Here is a 21,002-nt window from a genome sequence, read left to right on the forward strand (position 1 = left end):
CCGTGCTTGCTTCTGCGCGTGCCTACACCCCTGCAACCTACAAGCAGGCTCCTCACCTACCCCCAGAGCCTCCCTTGCACTCTAGCCCAGATTCCTGGAGGGAGACTGGAGGGCCTCAGCTCAGGCGGCGGCCCTCTGTTGGTCCCCTAGCTCCAACCCAGGCAGGAGAAGAACTTCACTGTAAAGATCCGACCGACAGATGTTCTCAGGGTTAGGTCAGCAGGGCCCTTGGCCTGGGCTATCTTCAGCCCCCACTTCGGGGCCTGATCCATGTTCCGAGCTGCAGCCCATCAGGGGTCCTGGTGCCACAGCTCAGTGCCTCACTACAGCCAGAGCCCAGTCTGTCCCAAATGTCCTTCACTGGTCCCTGGCCGGCCCCCTGCCTTGGCTCCCAGCCCTGCTCCTAGCCTCTCTGGGCCAGGGCAGTGCGGACCCATGAATCCCAAGCTCACTCTATCTCCAGGGGTCACCAACCTGTGCCACAGCCTGGGGGGGAAGCAGAAGGTGGGTGGGGGATGCGGATGCTGGGACATGACACTGGTTCTAGGCCTGGAAACCCGAGAAGGACGTGGTGACCTGGCTACACCTGGCTGGGTCCCTCCCTCCACCATAACTGAGCACAGTGTTGCCTCTGCTCAAAGCCTGTCCTTGCTGGCAACAGTCCAGGCGGGGTAAACCTGAAAGCTTTGACCTGGGTGGTGGCCCGTGACCCTCTTAGATGCAGGGGGGGAGCGGCCATCCAGGAGCCAGCTCTGACAGGCCAAGCTGTGGGGCACCAGCCACTCCTGCTGATCTTATCAGGGCCTGCCGCAGGCGCCACGAGATGGAGAACCTGTTCCATGCAGCCTGCACCCATCGTGGGAGCCAGCAAGTAAGTGGATAAGCCCCCAGGATAGGAGCCTGGTGCAGCTGCGTCCTGTCCCAGCACCCCACCTAAACCACCAGCCCACCACACCAGGGGCCCCCGCCTAGAGGCCAGCCCCCACCACCGGCGAGGGCACTACCTTGTAGAGTGTGTTGCGGATGATCTCGATGTTCATCTCATCAAGGTCCTGCTCTGAAATGCAGTCTTGGAAAAAGGCCGCTGGGGAAGAAAGACGTGGGGGTGAGGGTGGGTGACTGGATTCAGCCTAGGCGAGAATCCAGCTGCTGTTCAGTGACCCCTGCAGGGCACAGAGGGCTCCTGCCACAAGGCCTGACCGCCTAGGGGTTGGGGGCCCCCTCAACCCCGCCTGGGCAATTGCCTTGGAAGTGGCAGAAGCAATACTCGGGGCCATGTGCACTGACCTGAGCTTCTCCTGCATCCGTGCTCCTAAAACTGATTTATAAAGAGGCGGCCAGCCATAACATGATCTAATCGCCTCTGGGGCAGACCCAAGTTCAGACCATGCCAAAGACAGACTTGCATAAGAGACCATGACATCCTCCTTCCTTAAGGGGCAGCTGTGGATTTGGGGTCTGATGCCCACAGATCTGCAACCCCCGGGAGGGCCGGGGGTCCACATTTGGGAAACCAGCCTCTTTCTCTTTCAGACAAGGAATGAGCTGGGTGGGCATGGACCAGTGACCCAGAGGGCCACTGTTGGGCTGAAAGTGGAGGCCAGAGCAGGACAGAGCCCCCTCCCCTGACAGGGGCCCTCAGACTCACTGGTCTGTCTCTTCTTTAAAGATGGAGAAACTGAGAAGGCACAAACAGCCCAGAACCAGCCTAGAGTTCCTGGGAGAGTCTATGGCAGATATGCCCAGCAGGTAGGGCTCAGGCCTCTTAGTACAGAAACAAGTGCAGCTTGTAACCCAGTGGTTTAACCCTGGAGGCTTCCCGGAGGTGGTGCCCTGGGGGCTAGGATTGGGCCTATGAGGGCACTAGCTGGTGACAGCCTTAGTGCCTTCTCCCCAGCCTCCAAGACAGGCAGGAGCCAGCACTGCCTAGGTGGGGCCCTGCAGGAAGCTCCCAGTTCCCCTTCCTTTCTTGGCCTCTGACACGAACCCTGCATCCTGCCGGACACTGCCTGACCTGGCCCCTGGGACCTGCTCTGTGGAGGCTAGTGAAGCTATTTGCTTCCCTCCTCTGCCTCATAGGCAGCCAGCCACTCTGGCCCAGCTTGGGGCCACAATCGAGCACAGTTTGAGCTCCCAAGACTCTGAGGGACCCGGGCCTCTCCCCTCTCCATGAGCTCCGCCCTCCCCTGCATCCTGAGAAATTGGCCAGTTTCACAAAGTTACATGCTCCGAGTCAGGCCCTGGGGGTAGCCTGCCTGGCCCAGCAAAAGCAACAGGAAAGGAGCAGAAGGCAGGGTGAGAGAATGAGAGGGAAGTCTACGGAAAGATAAAGATAAGCAGCAGGGGGCAGACCTCCCTTTCTGGCTCAGCATCACCCCCCAGGGGTCCCCACAGGAACCCTGCATGGAGGCGCTGCCCCCCTACCTCCCCACTCCGCCCCAGTGGCTCACCCAGGGGCGTGTCCACCAGAATGGCATTGTAGAGCTCGGCAGGTGTCTGTGCAATGTTCACAGCCTCCATCTGCTCAAAGCTGCCTAGCGGGTGGCACTTGGGCACAAGTTCGGCGATAGAGCGCTGGTGCAGCGTGCCCGTGATGAGCAGGATGACATTGTCAATCATGTAGCTGTAACTGCGAGAGGCACACAACAGCAGGGAAGCCGGTCAGGGAGGGGGGTCTGCAAGTCCTTGTCCAGCACTGCGCCCTGCCCCCACCCGCACAGGTCCCCGGCCCCTCCATGGTGATGCCGCCTCGAGGATGCTGCGGGCCGGCTCCACTGGCTCACCTCCCTGCCCAGGTGCACCCCTATATTCCAGCACCAGGAGTCCGGGACACACACGGCTGCTCCCTTGGGGGGTGTGGCACAGATCACACCCCCTTCAGTGGTTGGGAACAGGTAACTACCCCACGGTGTGAACAGTTCCAGCAGGGCACAAGGAGGGGGCTGCGAGGCCATCCTGGGGGATGAAAGAACTGGGAGATGAAAGTGTGTTCTGGGAAGAAGGAACAGTGTGTGCAAAGGCCTGGAGGCATTCATGAGTGCCTGCCGCATTCGAGGAACTGGGCACAGATCAGGGCTGGCAGAGGGAGGGAACCAGGCCGGTGCAGCCAGCAGGCTGGGGCCTGGACACGGGTACTCCAGGCCAGGCTCAGGGCCCTGACTGCATTTTGAGCGCTAGGGATCCATGAGCAGGACGTAGGCAGGGAGTCCCACAGTCCCATTAGGGTCAATCTGGCTGCTGGGTGGGAAAGGCCTGGGGGTGGGAGGTGGTTAGCAAGGAGAGAAAAGGCTGAGGGGTAGAGAGGGGAGAGAGCAGAGAAGGAGGCAAGGCCAGAAGGAGCCAGTGGGAGGGCCCCTGTGAAGGAGGGCCCCAGGTCCGGCAGAGATGAAACAGGTAGATAGCTGCCCTGTGCAGCCCCACTCCAAAGGCAGAGCACCGCCTCCTCCCCAGGGCCAGAGGCCAAGGCCAGGTATCCAGCCAGGAGGCCTGGAGGAGACCCAGAGGCCTGGAGGCGGGGCTCAGGTCATCCCAGGCCGAGGCTCCCCTGGCTCTGCGCTCTGGAGAGCACATGGGCAGCAGAGGGGGCTATGGAGCTGGGGAGGGTGGGGCGGCCCGCTGCAGACTTGGCAAGTTTAAGACAATGCCACAAAGGAGCTGAGGCAGAGCCATGTAGTCGCCTCTGTGGGCACAAGGTGAAGACGGGAGAAGGCCCCAGGCACAGTCAGGTGGCAGTGACCACAACATTCCTCCAGCCTGTCACCAGTGATGAACTCGGGGAATAAGGGAGTGGATGAGGCCCGGGGGGCGGGGCACCACTGCAGGGTCAGAGCCGGGGTGGAGGCTTCTGCCCTGAACAGCCACTGAGCACAGGTCTGGCCCTAGCTTTTCGGTGGCCCGCAGGTCGGCCCGTCCTGGGAAGGCTGAAGCTGTCCACAGAAGACCCCTGGTGAGCAGTGGCCCTAAATACCAAGAGAAAAATGGGAAAGGGGTGGCCCAGGCCTCAAGTCAGAGGGCCAGCCATGTGGGGAGCTCCCACAAGGCCCTCCAGGAAGGCGGCAGGAGGAAGAAGTCACAGCTCCTGTCCTGGCCTGACCCCCACTCCCCCTGCTTACTGCGCCCTCCCTCAGCTCCCACCCAGCCCAGCGCCCTGCTGCGACCTCTGCTCTCCTGGGCTTGGGGCCAGGCAGCTGCCCTCTCTCCGCCCCCAAACCGGCTGGGTCAGCGACAGGATGTGCACTGAGAAGAGACAGGCCCCCCCTTCTCAAACTGAGGGCTTCAGGCGGGGCTCATTTGTAGCTGCAAGCCAAGAAGCCCAAATGGCCAGCCTTCTGCCCCTGACGTGACAGAGCTGGCAGAGCAGAGGGACCTCAGAGACAGCTCGCTAGAGCTCTGTGCCTTGGCCTCCAGCCCAAGCCTGCATCCCCTCCACCCTAGACAGCATCCCTCGTTCCCAATGCCTCCAGAATCTCACGTAGCACAGTACCACAGGACTACATGTCACCTCCCGCAGCCCTCTACCTGCATCCCATCCAGCCCCACTCCAGCCATCCTGTTCCCCAAGACAGCCACAAAGACCCCCGCCCCCACCCTGAAGATGCTCTTCTACACTCTCACAACCCTTTGGACAGGGACAGGGGGCAGAACATACTTCTTAGGCCTTTATTATCCCATTGATCCCAAAACCACCAGCATCAGCAACCCCACTGTCCAAAAAAGGAAGAGAGAGTACGGGCACTCAGCCCTGCCATGCCACTGGGCAGCTGAGCTCTACGTCCCCATTTCCAGGGTCCCCATGCCCTGGCACTACACTCCCCATCTAGCCTTGTCTTCTCAGAGGAATCCCCACAAGCCAGTTTTCTTTCTCTAAACCTCCCCACTCCTTGTGTCCACAACTCAGGGTATCTGTTTATGTTGGGGGTGGGCTGGGGTCAGGGTCCAGGAGAGGCACTCATACTCCTCAGGGTCCTGGTGGGGACTCAGGGGAGAGCCCTGCGGGAAGACTCTACCATCCCGGCTTCGCTGTTTTCCCTCCAATGGTGTGGAACAGGCCAGCTGTGATTCACGCTTCAGGCCTGAGAGCAGACGTGGGGGCCAGTGGTAGCAACCCCTAGCTACCCCGAGCCTCTCCTCCTAGAAGTCCTGGCTGGGCACCAAGGAAAATTCTGAGCCAATTAAGGGCCACTTCTGATCACATCTCCCCAGCCCCTTCCAGGGCCCCATTCTAACCCAGGCTAGGCCAGCCTTGGATAACCCTGTGCCAGGCCCCGCTCTTCCCTCTCCCTGAGTCAACGACAAGGTTGCTGCAGAAGCAGCCCCTGCTTTTCTCCCCGGCCCAGTGAGAGTCAGAATCGTCTTTCCTGGGAGAAAAGAGGCAGAGCAGGCCTGGCAGAGATGGTGCTGGCTGTTTGCTTCTCCCCCAAGGCCAAGGCCTTCAGCAGGCAGGGAAATCCTCCTCCTCCTCGCCTGGCTTCGGCAGCTGCCTCCCTGCCCCCAGAAAGCCACTCCACCAATCCTCCCCTCATTTGGCCTCAACAGGAGAAAATGAGGTTCCAGCTGGTCAGCATCTCCCTCCAGAGGAAGACAGCTGGGGAGTGGACAGGCGGCTGCCCGCCAGGCCAAAGAGGCCCTTGTGGGGTGGGGATTGGGGAGTCTGTATTCCTCTGCCCAGAGGCCCTCCCTCACCCTGAGCCTATAAGACTCAGCTTGGGCCCACAGAAGTCTCGGGTTGGGGTTTAGGAAGCCCCTTCTTCCAAGAAGTCTTCAGAGCCCCTAGCCAAGCCTGGTCCCTCTGCTGCACCCTTTGGCGCCACCTGCTGGAGAAGCATGGCTTGCTTCCATGTTCTCATCATCTTGGCCCTGGGGGCTGGCCTGGCGCTGGTGAGGAGCCCCCGATGGCTAGGTACCTCTGCCAGTCTGTCCATCCTACAGCTCCCAGCAGAGGCTGCTCCTAAGCAGTACTTGTGCTCAATCACATCAGAGTCCTGCAGAGCCCTGCCCAGGGCAGAAGGTATACAGAGATATCAAGTCGTGGCCACAGCACACTACCTGCCAAGCCACAGTCTCCCCTCTGCAATCAGGATAACCAAAATGCAGCGCACAGCAGAGCTAATGAGTCTCTGACCTTATCATCAAAATCCTGCCCCTCCTCAGAGGCCCAGCTGGGTCTTCGCACTTGACCTAAGCCTTCTGGGCCTTGAAGAGCTCCTGTGAGCTCTCCCTCAGTCTCCGGAAAAGAGTGTCACCGCTGGCTCACTCTCAAGGCCGGAGACAGGTCTAATGCAGGCCCAGAAACCATGGCAGGTCTAGAGCCCCAGCTGTAGAGACCCTGCTGGGACCCAAAAACAGTGGTTGTAAAAAAAAGAGGGCCAGAGGGCCAGGAGAGGGAGCAACCTGATAGGGAGTAACCCAAGGTAACCCGATGCCTCTGTGGCCTGTGGTGCATAAAGTTCTGGGGAGAATGGCAGGTACGCTAAAAGGCCCGCTGGGTACTGGAGGCCACTGTCCTGGGACGAAGCCTCCTTCCAGCTACCCAGTCCAGCTGGTGGCACTGAGGTCCCTGGTACAGAAGAAAGACTGGACCTCACCTCTCCCAGATGGTGCCACTTACCAGGCCCAAGCTCTGCCAACAGGTACCTGGCCGCTGCTCAAGGGGGAAGGCATCCTCCAGGGAGGCTCACTCATCTAAAGACAAAGCCTCTGAGGCCCACCTGAAACTTCCCAGAGACCAGACTCACCTCGCACAAGCAACTGTCCCAGCTACCCTTTCAGGGCCTACTCTCCTATGCAAAGCCATCATGGAATGGCCTGGATCAAGATGCCCCTCCCAATGCCAAAAGACCCTAATAGAGGCTCCATCCCAAGTCTCAAAGCAAGTTAATGGCTAGGCCCAGAGAGGACCCTTGGTACAGTGACATAGTACGTTTATCACCATGAAATTGAGCTAAATCGTTTCAAGACCACATGACCGATGACAGCCTACTTCACAGATTCTCACTCGCTCAAGGCCTGTCTGCCCCACACCAGACAGCTGCCTCTGCTCTCACCACCCATTCTCCTGAGCAGCCTCTCTAACCCCACCTGACCCTGGAGTCCTCCTCATGCCGGGAAGCGTCCTATGACCCTGGCTCTCTTTGTAGCAGCTGCCCACAGGCCTCTGCAGAAGCTGTCCACACCACGCCGGCACCCACATCCCACTGCACTCACACGCCCCTCCCTCCTGCCGCCGGGCCCAGCCCAGAGCTGATACTGCTCATGTGTGTTGGCCAAAGGGATCTACAAAACCATGGGACCACTGTCTTTCACCATGGGAGGGCAGAAAAGGCCTTGACCTCCTTCTTTTTGCACACTTTCAGTGACAAGGAACCCACCACCTCCTGGGGAATCCTGTTCCCGCCACCCAGGGGCAGCTCTGAAGGCAACTAAGGGACTCTGAGGGATGGAGCCAAGTTGATCTCTCGTGGTGGTCCCAACCTCCACCCCAGTGCGGCCAGCTCTGTCTGTGGACAATGATGGCACTGTTCCTTCAAGTAGTCACACCCAGGAGGGAGCCACTAGCAGACGCTTCCCCTCCCTGAGGTAACCACACTCTCCTCTCTGGTTACATTCCTCTGGACATCCCTAGGATTGGAGGCTCCATGCTCCAGCTGCTCGGGACATGTACGGTTCCCTCGGGCCAGAAGCCCCCCTCCTCTAATTCTTCCTGTAAACACCCTTCCCCTCAGCCACACAGCCACCTCCTCAGAGAAGCCAGGTGTGAGTTCCCCGTCTCGGGGTGCTGCCCTGGATGGGCCCTGGCCCCGACGGAAGGGATCCCCTCTTTCTGCAACACTGTGGGATGACCCAGAAAGGAGGAAGGGGAGGAGGTGGAGTGGAGGAGAAGAGCAGACAGGGAGGCAGGAGTGGAGGAGAAGAGCAGACAGGGAGGCAGGAGTGAAATGGCAGAGATGCTGTGGGAGTGAGGGTGAGAGGGCCGTGGCTCCTGATGAGGCCTGGAAACCTTGCCGCATAAAGGTCAGCGGTGACCTTGGTCAGGGCCTTGTGGTGAGTGATGGGAGGGCTGGGAGCAGACTGGGGACGCAAAGGATGGGCAGGGCTGGGCGCAGGGGTGAGAGAACAGATAGTGTGTGTAAAAGCATAGGCCTCAGGAGGTGGGTTTTTAACGGTGTGAGAGATCTGCACTGTTCAGATGCTGATGGGAAGAACCTGGAAGTGGAAGGTGGCCGTACAGACAGGTGAGTACAGGTGAGTGGCCAGTCAGGGTCCAGGGAGTGGGGTGAGGGGGCTCGGGACTCTGGCAGAAGGACCCAAGAGAAGAGGGAGCCTCTGCCTTCGGATCAGGGTTGGGGACATAGATGCGGTGCTGGGAGGTGACTGGTTTCTACTGTCTCCATGGAGGAGGAAGGTGAGCCATCTGCCCAGAGAGAAGGCTGGGGGCAGGAGGGGAGTGGTGTGCAAGATGGTGAGGTGCTCTCCCAACCTTGGCGGGGGGCTGCGGGGTGCTGGGTAGGGAGGGCAAACGGCCGGCCGGGCAGAGACAAGCCGAGGCCAGCTGTGCTGGTGAGCAGCACGTCTGGCAGCAGGGATCACCACGCAAGGCTGGCTTCCCTAGCTTTGCTCCAGGCTGTGGAGGTGGGGGAGGGCGCCTCCAGGCCAGAGGCTGCTGGGATTCCTCCAGGGCTGGGGGGCTGCCAGCCAGGGCGGGACCAGAAGACGGGCAGCCAAGAGAGCTGCGGATGCTGGCAGAAGAGTGCTCAAATGATGGACCAGGGAACCTCAGCTGGGGAGGGAGGAAAATGAAGACAGAAGGGGCAGCAGGGGAGGAAGCAAGGCCCAGTGTCCTGCTAAGTCCGGAACCCGCGTCCCACAAGGGACTGAGAGTGGGCTGGAGGGCCTGACTCGGGGGGGGCTGACTCAGCAATTTTGGGGTGGAACAGTTCCAGTAGTGACATGGCCTTGGGTAGCCATCGGTGGGGGCGGCTGGAGTGGAGAGCAGAGGAGTGGGTCACTGGAGATGACGAGGTCATAGAACGAGCAGCCACAGGCTCAGACAGGCTGACACGTGGCTGCTGAGCTCTTCCTGAGTGAGGGCAGGAATGAGGAGATGGGAAGACTTAAGCCACGATCACCCATGAATGGAAGGGGCGGGGAAGTGACGGCCTGCCACAGGATAGTGCTTGGCTGCTTTAAGCACGCTTGCTGCTTGCAGCCAACCTCCAGCAAAGAGCTGGCAGCTGTGCGGCCTCAGTCACGCTTGGAGCCCTCTCCAGTTTCATGGCCTGGCAGGCTGTGACCAAGCCTCTAAGGGTACCAAGAAAGGCCAGGAGCTAGCTGCACAGGCAGGTGGCCAAGCGGGCAGTGAGATGGATGACAACTGCCCTCTGACCACTGGCATGGGTCAGGCCTCCTCTGGCCAGCCTAGCTGGCAAGGCCAGAACATTCATCAGGAAGCTGAAAGAGCCTTGTGCAAACAAGGTGAAGGCTGGGCTCTGGCAATAAATGCATTGCTTCCTGGTATGTCCCCAGCTCTGGCCTTGGGGCAAGGGATACCACAGGCCCAGGCCAGGGGGCTGACTGACACATGGGACGCTCCAGCGTGACCCCCAACTCAGCAGCACAAGACATGCCCCATCTCTGGCCTCCCGCCCCAGAAGGACCATGTCATGTTGTCTGTACCTTGACCAGAGCCAGGGAGGTGCAATTACAGGCCCAGCCAGGATAGCAAGAAGGCCCCAAGAAAGGAGACCTGTGGCTGGGAAAGAGACTGCTTCCCAGCCTGGGCAGGTTCCCCGAGCCTTTCAAGGGTCCCAGCCTGTGGCCTCCACCCAAGGAGGGAGCCCTTCTGCAGAGCTGCAGCCCCTCCTTGAGCAAGTGGATCTTGAGTAAGTGGCTTCTCTTTGCTAGGGGTGAGAAGCAGGGCAGGCGGGAAGCACCGAGCCAGGCAGGTGTGCCAGGTGCGAAGGAGGCGGGTGGGAGCACCAAAATCAGGGAATGGTAAAAGCTCAACAGTGCCCAGAAGAGTACCTGGAAATGCTTCCCCACAACACACACTCACACACTCCACTAACACGGCGCACACTCATTTAAGCTAGCAACCAGTCACACCTCTGGGGCCATCTCTTTGTTCACCAGGCTTGGCTCCTGGCTCCTGGGCTATCCTGGCAGAAGGAGCCTCTCTAGCTCCGTGTCCACAGGCATACCTGGCAAGCAGGGGCTGCCTCATCCACGTGCCCCCCCCCCAGCCTGCAGGACCTAGGGGCCTTTCTCCTGCTCAGCTTCTCCAGGAGCTTAGTGGAGGCAGGGCTACACCCAACGGTTAGACAGTGGGGAAGCCAGGCAGTCAAGGGTCATAAGCATGGGGACCTGGGGAAATGGGAAAGGCAGCCAGGTGTTCAGCCTCCCCCTTCTCCCTAAGACCCAAGGCCATGGACAGAGAAGATGGAGAATGGGCCTCAGCTCAGACAGGGCCAGAGGGCCTGACTGGTGCATTCCAAGAATCTGGCTCTCCAGAGCTCCGCCCATCCCCTTAGCCTGACCCCAGGATGGGAAGTGGGGACCTAGCAAGTATTCAGTGTGCATGCTGCAGGGTCAGGGAGGAAAAGTGCTCCCATCATCCTTGGTCTCCCCACCCCAATCTCTGTAATGCCAGGGGTGCAGGGAAAAGGGCTTCATCCAACACGACAGTGTGGGACACTCTTGCCTGCCCACCAGCTTCCCAGGCAGCAGTGAAGTGGCTGGTGGTGGCCTGGAGGTCCAGGGCTGCCGAACGGCCAGCGCAGCCACACAGCCCAGGAAGACCCTGCGGGCAGCTGGCCTGAGCCCATGCTAGACCAGCTGCACCAGGTGCAGCTATGCTGCCCAGAGGGACGGGAAGGCACTCCAGGGCACACTTACGTAATGAAGTCCAGGAAGCTGGCGAGTGGCTCATAGGCGTGGTTCCTCATGTGGCGGAACTCCACCACCATCTTCTCCTTAAGCCGGTCATCAATAACTGACACGGTCAGCGGCGAGGCCTCATTGGCCAGGAAGTTGCCGTAGTCAGTGCTCTGCAGGTGCAGCTTCAGGTCTGAAAGCCGAGGCAGGGGGTGGGGGGGTGAGGGTTGGCCATGCTGAGCCTCCCCAGCACCCCAAGACCCCATCCCCACCCGGACTCTGGGCCCCAGTCTCTCCCCTGGAGTTGTGGCCTGCTGCTACCCTGACCTCGTGTCCCCGCCTTCACCTCCCTGTTGGCTCAGGGCCTACTCCAGGGCAGTCAGGCCAAGGCTCCAGAGATGTCCCAGACCCTTGGGCCATGAGCCAGTACACTGGGCCTCAGAGGCCAAGCACAAGTAGAACAACTGTTCCTCCAAAGGACAAGAAGGCCTGGGAAACCCCAACCCCGGGTGCCATTTACAACCCATTGCCTTTGAGGCCCTTCTGTATGGTGGGCTCTGGGATGGCCTTAACCTAGAGCAGGGTAAGACGTGGACCCTGCCCTCCAGAGCCTCAGGGCTAGAAGAGCAAGCCAACACACCCCGGGCAGAAACAACGCATATAAAATAAAGGAGGCAGGACTTGAGTGGACACCAAGATAGGACTGAGACGATGAGAGAACATGCCAGGCTGGGCCTTCCCTGTCCCTCTGCCTAGAAAGTAATGCTCTCTCCTCAGACATCCCCTCTTCAAAGACCTCTCCTGCAGCCTCACCACCCTGTCCCTTCACGTGTGCCGCTCTTCTTCGTAACACTGTTCCACCCGTCACAGGACCCGTAAGCTCCATCATAGCAGGGATCTGGGGCCACTGCAGTGTCCCAGGGCCTAGAACAGAGTATGTTCTGGTGCGTTTTCATGCTCAGTAAATAACTGGGGAATGGACAAAAGTCTGGGGAGAGTGTTGGTGAGGACAGCAGGTGGGTTTAGTCCTGGATTTTGAAATGGGGGACACTGTAGCAGCGACAGCAGTACCAAGGACAGTGGCCAAGAAGGTACCCATATGTGCGTGCGTGCGTGTATGAAGGCCCAACAGCCAAGGCCGGCTTCTGCTGTAAGGAATGACGTGTTTTCTGTCCCCTGGGGAGGCTGTCCAGGGGAGGACAGAAAGGGTAACACTCGTGAACATTTCCACAAGCCCCCCTGATCAAGCCTCCCTGTGTGTCTGTGGGCCTGAAGGGCCATGCTATCTGGGGCCACTTCAAAGGAAAGGTCAGTGTGGCACATAATTCCTTTGAAGTCCCTACCCCTGTACCCCATCAAGAGAAGAACGTTCCCAGCCTGGAGTCAGGGGTGCTAAAGGAGAGATGAAGGAGCAGGTGACAGGGGGAGGTGAGAGGGAGGGAAGAGCGTGTGCACCCCTGGCTGAGATGTCTTTTCCCTGCAGCTCTGGGTGGCACCCAGGTGGCCACCAGCACTCATGTCCTCTGTGGCTCCCGGGCCCTCACAGAGTGGACTTTAGCCTCGTGAGGCCTGCAGGAGGCCTTCACCATCTGCTGCTCTTGCCATCGCCCTGCCACTCACATCTCCTTCTCTCCACAGCCACCCAAAAGTGGGACAGAACTGAGGGCAAGGTAGGACAGGGAGAAGCCACCAGCCCCCTGCTTTACCCCATGGACCTTGCTGCCTTTGGCCCAGGAGGTGTGCACACTCCTACGTCCTCACCCCAGGCTGTCTGCCACGAGTCCCTGCCCTGGGTTCCATTCTTCCCCATCCCGACCATGGTCTGGCCAAGGCCCACCTATGCTTAGACTAAGGCATGGGTGAGAGAAGGTGTTTTGCTCAGTGGCACTCAAGTTGTTGCAATGTTTAATTACCCATTTGGCTGTCAAAGAAAAATTCTTAGCCATAACTGATGGTTGCTGAATAGTCCATCACCTTGTATTCCTACCTCTAGTAATGGGCTTTATGTGCCAGATTTTAACATCCTCGACCCTGGAAAAGCACAGAATTCTTTTTAAAAGAAACATGGTTTTACTTACACACAACTGATCACTTTTGAGGGATCGTTAATGCTCTCGAAGTGGTTTTTTGGGTGTGAAACAGAGAGTGAGTATATGAACTGATCCCTCTTACTATAGTATTGAAGTTAATATACTTGTATCTATCACACATTGTGACGCTTGAAAAACAAAGTGGGCAGGGGGTTCTGGCCAGGGCACAGCAGGTGCTCATCCCCACTAGGGGAAGCTGCAGAGCCGACAGCAGCTGGAAGCCGGGGCTGGAATGTGGTGTTCTGGGTCACACCGTCTAGTGCAGTAGCTGCCAGACCAAACCTGTCCGTTGATCCATCCAGCCACTGCAGCCAGCGAGAGCCCATCGCAGTCGAGAAGACTCCTTCCTCTCTAGCTCACAGCTGGGCCTGGAGGCCAGGGCAAAACCCAGTCCCCTTAGCAGGGCCCCTCATGCCAGTGACCCCACTATTCTCTGGGACAGCAAGTCCAGGCCCTGGGCCCCAGGCCAGCCTCCTGCCTCCTCCCCTCCAAAGCATCCTTGCATGCGCTGCTGGAGGCTTCCCTAAATGCTGTCCCCCTAGCCTCAGCTCTCCGGCAGCGTGCCCTGCCTCGGCCTTTCTAAACAGCGCTTCTCTTCGCTGGGAAGGCGCGCTCCACAGCTTCTCCACTGCCAAGTACCCTCCCCGCTCTCCAGCTCCCACTGACTCTCCATCCAATACACTGGTCAAGTGGGAGTCAGCACCCCAACACCAGGGGAAACCCAGACCCACTCTAACTGGAAACAGAGGGCTCCCTGCTGTGTACTCAGTCCCGTGCCAGGAGCAACATGTGCGCTGGACCTCCCAGCCATGCCCATTTCACAGACTTAGAAAAGAGCAATCAGAGGGAACACGAAACCTATCCAGAGTCCCAGTCAGGTGTCAAGGGGCCGGGATGTGGATCAAACCTGGTGGATTCTGGTCTCCAGTTCTGGCCTCCTTTCCTCCCCCACCCTTTACAATCTTGACCACATTCTTCCACGGCCCTTGGCCCAGGGTGGGCTTTGCAGATATGGACCCAACTGCCTAGACAGACTTTAGTCCCAGAAGAGCTGGCAGGGGGCAGGGGGCAGAGGGCATGCTGCCCTCATGACCTTGGAGGCAGCCTGGACACTCGCTGCCCACCTGACATCATGCTCAGCAAGCCCCTCTGGTATCACCTGAGGCCACGTCTATTCCTAGAGAAGCCAGGAACATGTGCATGTGAATGAGAGCGTCAAAGCTGAGGGGTGGGCTCTTCCTTGCCTGCTCCCACCCGCGGGGCTCAGCACAGGCCTGACAGCAAAGCCCCCGGGGCCTTGGCCCTGCATTCTGCTGACGCTGCATCTGGGGAAGCTGCGGCTCCCAGGGGGGCTGGAGCACAGACGGCTGCCTGGTTTCTGCTGGCTTTTGTCAGATCGTGGCAAATCCGGGAGACTCTACTGAGAATCCTGCCCAAGGCCCAAGGAGTCTTCCTTACCAGGAAACTCATTTTTTAAAGGCCCCCAGGGATGATGTCAAAGGGCCGTTCCAGACCACTTTCCCTGGCCAAGCCCTGCGTCTCCCTGTGAACCAGGGAGAGGGGACAGCCTGCCAGCCAAGAAGGCGACTTGGAGGCAGGCAGGCTAGCCGATCCCTCTGCTTGGACCACACAGGGCTTCTGAACCAGCTCTGACCCTGTTCAAGCAACCTGGCGCCCAGGACCAGTTATGGGCAGCGCCAGGCCCTTCAGACAGTCCTCAGGGCTGGGAGGAGGCCCGCTAGAACCACCCCCTCCACCACCACCAGCAGCTTCCTGCGGGCTCTGAGGGACGCAGAGAAAGGGGCGTGCCTGGGGGTGGGATCTAAACACAGGAGTAGAGGCCTGGAACTTGTTGAGAGCTTCGTGGGAGACCCAGCCACCCAGCCCTGGCCCAGCCCCCAAGGGCAGCCAAGGACGCCAGGGGCTCTGGGAAGGCAGGGGCTAGTTCTACTCTGTGCCTCGAGCTCAGCAGCCTGACAGCCTCGGTGACAGCCCCCGAGAGCCCCAGACGTGCCGGAGCTGAGGCATGAGCAGTGTTCTGGTTAGCATACACTCGGGACCGCTCTGGTCTACCCACAAGCCCAGCTGTCTACCCCAAATCCTCCCATCCGTGGCCCAGCACCAGGAATGTCTGGCCAGCTTGGGAGCTCTCATAGCAAAAAGACTTCCTCAGAGGCTGATTTCTCATGTCCAAGAGGACGGTGCTGCTATCAGGAAGTTCTCTCGGCAGTCTGACCTAAACCCCTCCTCAGAGGAAGCCCCCCAACTCAGTTTCCCAGTGCCTCCAGCCTCCCCTGAGGGCTCTGGGCTTGCTCCTCAGCACCCCTCACCCCACCCAGGACCTTCCCCTACCTCCTCTGCTTCCCAGGGTCGCCTGTCCCAATATTACAGTGACTCTCCCCACAATTCCCATCTTCCGGTGCCACTCAGGCCTCCTCACCACCATGGTGCCCTTTTGCTGGTCTCCTGCCCCATGTTTTGGCTCCCTGCTCCCAAGTCCACTCTCACACCGTCACTAGAGTGAAGTCGTCCAACTCCAGCGTGTCGTTGTCACCTTTACCCAGCGGCCTCTGTGGCCTCAGGGCTAGAGCCCTGCCTCCTCCCTACAGTCTGTGAGGCCCCACGCCCTCAACCCTAGCACCATCCCAGCCTCAGTCATCAACTCTCTGCTCTACTGGTCCCATGCTCTCACTAGGGCGACTCGCCTATGATCTCCGTCCCAAGCGAGTGCTTCAGGGATGTCTACAGAATGCCCTCGGGAAAAAGCCCCTCAAGTGCAGGAAACAGGGCTGCTTCCTCAGCCAGAGGCCTCTGCCCTCCCTCTTCCATAGGGCACCACTGTCCGCCTTGAGTCTGCCCTTGTCAAAGATCATGGCCCTGGCTCCTGCAGGCTTCTGCTGAGCTCTCTGAAGTCCCCTGGGCAGGCTGCAGCCCCACCCACCCACACGGCTACTCCTCCCCCAGCTCACAGGGTACACCAGAATCAAGCTGGCTCCACGGCTTCCCCGTCCCTTCACCCCCTGCCTACTCCTCAGCCCGCGTCTTCCAGGTCGGGACCCCTCAGCAGCAGAGCCCTGGCCCCAGCTGACACCTCTGATGACCATCCAGCCCCTGATTAGCAAGAGGGCATGCGGACGCCTGGCCTGAGCAGCACTCCCTTCTCTGGGTGGGACAAAGTGTGGGCTTGACAGCCAGTCCCAGCCAGGCCCTGAGCAGTGGCAGCTAGGCAGCCCCGTTCCCCATCCACTTCCTGAAACCCTTCCCAGATCCTGCCAGCCCCGAAAGTGATCGTTCAGGCCGTCCAGGACTCCCAGGGGCAGGTAGCACGTGGCCCTTCCAGCCCCGAGCGGGAGCCCCTCCCCAAGGGCCCCAGGGAGACAGGAAAAAGGGAGGGCCTCGGCCCGTGCCAGGGGGCTGGCCCCACACCGGCCCCGGGGCCCAGCAGGCACACAGGCAGCGTCTGGCACAGCACCCCGGGCGGGGCGGCCCCCTGCTCTCCACTCACCCATGGCCTCACGGCCCACGGAGGGGCCCCGCTGGCCAGCTGGCCGCGGCACAGTGTGAGAGGACAGTGTGTTCCCAGACTTCACTTCTGCTTTTCCAGAGGTCACTCAACGATGCTCTCCTGGGGAGCTCAGGGGTTTTCAGGAATTGCGGCCCGCTGAGTAAAACCAGATGTGCAAATCTGCTCCCTAGAGCCCAGCATGCCCACCCTGCCACTCCCTTCAAGGGTGCTGGGGCCCCTCGGAGCTTGTTCTACCACGGCCCTGCACCCAGGTGAGGGGTCTACTCTGAAGAGACTGAACTGGCTTCTACCTCCAGGGCTTGTTCTGCCCCAGATGCTCTCTAAAGCTGCAACTTCCAGGGGCTCAAAGCAGGCAAAGTCGGACAGATGGACAGATACGGACAGATGGCCAGGCTGCTGGCCCAATGGAGCCACAGCCCCGCCTCAGCAAATGTGCTGTGCCTGAGTCTCCTCCCCAGGCTCTGGGGATGGCTGAGACCTCTTCTTCGTATCAGCTCCAAAGCAGATGTGTGCACTGGCTGGCTCTGCAGGGTCAGAGCACCACATCTGGAACTCCCAGAGTGGGAGCCACAGCACGGAAACCGTTAACCCGGGGTCTACCTGGGACCCGCAGCACAGACTAAGCATCCTTTTCACCCCCAGACCTCTGCCAGGGCCCAGCACAGGCCCCCTCCCAACCTCACGTAACACCAACCAACTAACCCTGAGTTCCAGCTCATCCTATCAAATGCCGGCTCTTCCTCCACTCCCTCAGGTGCCGCCTGCCATTCCCCTTCCAGAACCTCCTCACTGCCCACCCCTCCACCTGAGATGCCCATGGTCTCTTGCCCTGGCCAGTACAGATCTAGCTATCAGCCGTCAGCTGATGCATGCCGCAGCTCCTGCCCCCTGCCCCGCTCTGCAGCCCAATTTTGCCAGATCACTGGTTTCGGACATTGCTCCTTAGGTGGCTGAGTGGGGCAGGGAAGTGAGAACCTGAGCTTTGGAGCCACAGTGACCTGGGTCCAAATCCTGTCCCACAGCTTGGCTCTGAGCAGCTTGTGGATCCCTCTGGATCCGGGCTCCTGGCCAGTCACCTGGTGAAAGGCTGTGCGGTGCCCGCCAACCAGGGCACCAGTGACAGACGCTGAGCAGAGGCAGTGTTAGAACGGAGCGGTACGCACATAGTCCGTCCCTCCAGGCAGACAGGATCCCAGCCAGAGCCTCTAACCAGGACCCTCAGCACCAGTCAGGTGGTACGTGTTCTCGGCCCCAGCCTATTGCTCAGGCTGTCCTACTTGGTACTCTGATGAATGCCCCTCCCCTTCTTCCCCATGGTCTGTCCCGACCCTTTCCATCTGGCATATCCTCCTCCTCACTGTAAAGGCCATGGGGGGCCTTGTGCAGCATGAGCATGCAAACACACAGGCCCCACTCTGCTGTCTCTGACGGAGGGAGGAACAGAGCTGGCTCAACATCTGGGCCTCCTGTCCCCAAGCCCATGTCCCACTTCACCTACCAGCAAGACAATATAGAGCTTTGGGCAGTCCCGCGGACCTGGACAGAGGCTAGGACCCCAGCCTGCACCACCCACCACACCCTGAGCTGCTGTCCTGGGGGCCTTGGGAGCAGGCAGGAGGTGGTGTGGCCAACAGGCAGCTCCTGGTCCATGGGAAGCCCCCAGGCTGGCGGGCCAGCAGTCTCGGGAAGAACCTGGAGTCCGCTGCTGGCAGGGCCACATGCAAGTTACTGCGTTTCAGTTGGCGTGCGGCAGGGCCCCTGCAGGGAAAGGACAGAGAGTTCGCCTTCCGTGGTCCCTGGACCACCATTTCGTTTCATGTTGGAGGCCTTTCAGTGAGGTGAGGCATTCACAGAGGGGGATGGGACTGATCCACAGAGGTGGTCCAGCGGACACCAGGGGCCCGTGGCATCGCTCGCCAGCATACCAGATACACGGATCAAATGGGAGTGTCACCCCCCATGTCCCGGAGCAGCAGGGCGCCCGACCCAGCTTTACTACCCTTCTCTCTGCTCTGAGACAGGTGGGAGGTGGTGGCGGAGCCACATTTAATTACCCTCATGCTCTTAGGAACACCTCGTCCCTGCAGCTGGGAGAATGAAAGCATCCCTCATATCCCATGAGGAAGTCAACCTATCCAACAGTCAGAAGGGTGCCAGGCAGGCGACAGTCCCCTGTGCCAAAGGGAGGGGCAGAACTGGTTACTGCTGCACCCAGGGCAAGTTCCAAGAAACTCTCCTCTGACTGAGCGGAGATCCGCCTGGATATCCCCTCACCAGAACATCCCCACCCAGGCCCTAAGGCTCCACGGGACTGGCCTGTCCCAGGAGACACAGGGCTTAGAGGGCAGCTTGCCTGTGTTTCCCTGCCACAGACCAGCCTGAGACCCAAGCAGCCCAGCCTCGCCCTGGGAGGCGGAGGCCACACCTCAGCTGCTGCCCTGCACTTTGACCCTGAACCAGCTCGCTCTTTCTTTTTTTTTTTTTTTTAAAGATTTTCTTTATTTATTTGACAGAGACACAGCGAGAGAGGGAACATAAGCGGGGGGTGGGGGTGGGAGAGGGAGAAGCAGGCTTCCTGCGGAGCAGGGAGCCCGATGTGGGGCTCGATCCCAGGACCCTGGGATCATGACCTGAGCCGAAGGCAGGCGCTTAACGACTGAGCCACCCAGGCGCCCGAACCAGCTCTTTCTTGCCACCACAGTTATAGAACCTGCAGGTGGGAGTGGATCTGGGGCTGCGAGGAAGAGCTTTTCGTTTTACCAAAGATGTGAAGTTTGCCCGGGTGTGAGTGAGAGAGGTAAAGTGGTCCGACACGGCCAGGTGCCAGGCAGCCCAGGCAGGGCCAGTTGTGGCGGTGAGCTTGCTCAGAAGCTGGCCCATGCCCGTGTCTGGCTCCCGGGCCCACGGGCCTGCACCGCCGGAGCGATCCCATCAGCCCTGGATGCTGGGCTTCTGTTCTACATGCACAGACCTCTGGAGGAAGGATGCTAAGGAAAGCTGGAGCTCACCTGGATGGGGACAGGGCAGTTTTAGGGCCCCCAGTGGCTACTATTCACAGTGAGATTAAGCCAGGCCAGGCTGGATCCTGGCTGGAGCATCCTGCCAGCTCCGCAAGGCCTCGAGCCAAAGCTATGGAAATACTCATTTTGCTTAGACTTAGGCCCTATGGCTGGGCTCACTGGATCAAGTCTCATTTGGGGCTATGAGCCATGCTGCTTTTAGCACAAAGTCTCATTTACTGCAGCTTATAGAAACTGGACTGAACAGCCCAGGCTAGAAGCAGAGTTGACCCATCCCATACCCATGACCAGCAGAGCCAAGAGGCTTGGGCTGGGCAGGAAGTGGCAGGAGCAGTAAGCATCCAGGCTGATCCTGTTTAGTACCCTCAGACCCATTTACCCAACCTGCTCAAGGGCCTGGCAGGACACGTACAGGGTAGGCAGTAACATGCCAGACTGAGCATGATCTGTCCTGTGGACTTGGGCCAGCCCCTGGGATAGGTGGTCACCTGCTCAGGGAGCCTCATAGCAGAGGCTAGGTCCCAATGATGGAAGCCAATGGAGAAAGGGGGTGAGACATGGAGCGTGGGCCAGGCCTGAAGGATAGCATTCCAGGACCCTCACTTCCCCCAGGCCTTGCCACATGGTATCTGCCTCGGAGCCTAAAGGGGTTAAGTGGGTGGGGAGGATGGGTGAGCTATAAGCCATGCCTTGGCTGCCTTAGGGCCCTGTGTGCTAGGTCATGTGTTGCAGCTCATCAATATTCCTCAACTCCCAACCCTTTAATCTCTAAGCTAGATACCGTGTGGCAAGGCCTGAGGGAATGGTGAGGGGCCCCCAAAGCAGGCTCTCTTGACCCTGACCACCACTTCCTGAACTGGGGGCCGGGCACACAGAGGCGTAGTTCAGGCATCCTTCAGGGAACATACGCAGGGATAAGAAGGAAACAACCAAAGACTGTACGGTGACAGGACAGGAGGAGCCAACACGGTGTCCGGAGATTGCAAGCAAGCCCTTGGCCCTCACCTGGACCCAATTTCCCAGGTAAAATAAGAGGGTTGGATAAGGTTATCTCTAGGAGGCTGGCCGGCTCTGACATTCTCCACCCTGGTCAGGCCTAGATCACATCGACCCTTTACAACTCAGCCCCTAAGGGCCACTCAAGGGCTCAGGGTGAGTCTAGAGGCCTGGGTACCCACGGAGCAGCCTTGGCAGAACTGACAGCAGGTGCAGGGCAGGCCCAGCCTTGCGGAGCCTCTGAGCAGCCACCAGAGCAGGGGAAGGCAGGGAAGGTGGAGTTCCAACAGTGAGGACAGCAAGACAATTCCTCAGAGGGGAAAGCCCCATCCGCCAGCCACATGCAAAGCCTCAGCTGAGGTTAAGGCCTGAAAAAAGCCGCTGCCTGAGTAGCCAAGGAGAGACAAGATCTGGGCAAGTGCCCAGGGCCAGGCCAGAGTTGGCCAGGAAAGCAGTGCCCAGCACGCAGTCAGGGCTGTTCCTCCACACACCCCCCTCCCC

At 59.6% G+C, this 21,002-nt stretch overlaps 1 protein-coding gene across 1 annotated transcript in view; it reads right to left on the reverse strand.

Moving 5' to 3' along the window:
• The window catches only part of ATP6V0D1 (ATPase H+ transporting V0 subunit d1), a 37,786-nt gene that overhangs the window by 3,571 nt on the left and 13,213 nt on the right, over positions 1–21,002 (reverse strand). The window contains exons 2-4 of the mRNA XM_032424343.1: positions 10,891–11,062; positions 2,451–2,629; positions 1,005–1,084 (exon numbers count right to left, since the gene is read on the reverse strand). Of these exons, the coding sequence (XP_032280234.1) occupies positions 1,005–1,084; positions 2,451–2,629; positions 10,891–11,062 (431 nt within the window). The remainder of the gene's footprint in view (positions 1–1,004; positions 1,085–2,450; positions 2,630–10,890; positions 11,063–21,002) is intronic.

This window comes from Phoca vitulina, unplaced genomic scaffold, assembly GCF_004348235.1.
Source record: "Phoca vitulina isolate PV1807 unplaced genomic scaffold, GSC_HSeal_1.0 scaffold30, whole genome shotgun sequence".
NCBI classification, from domain to species: Eukaryota; Metazoa; Chordata; class Mammalia; order Carnivora; family Phocidae; genus Phoca; species Phoca vitulina.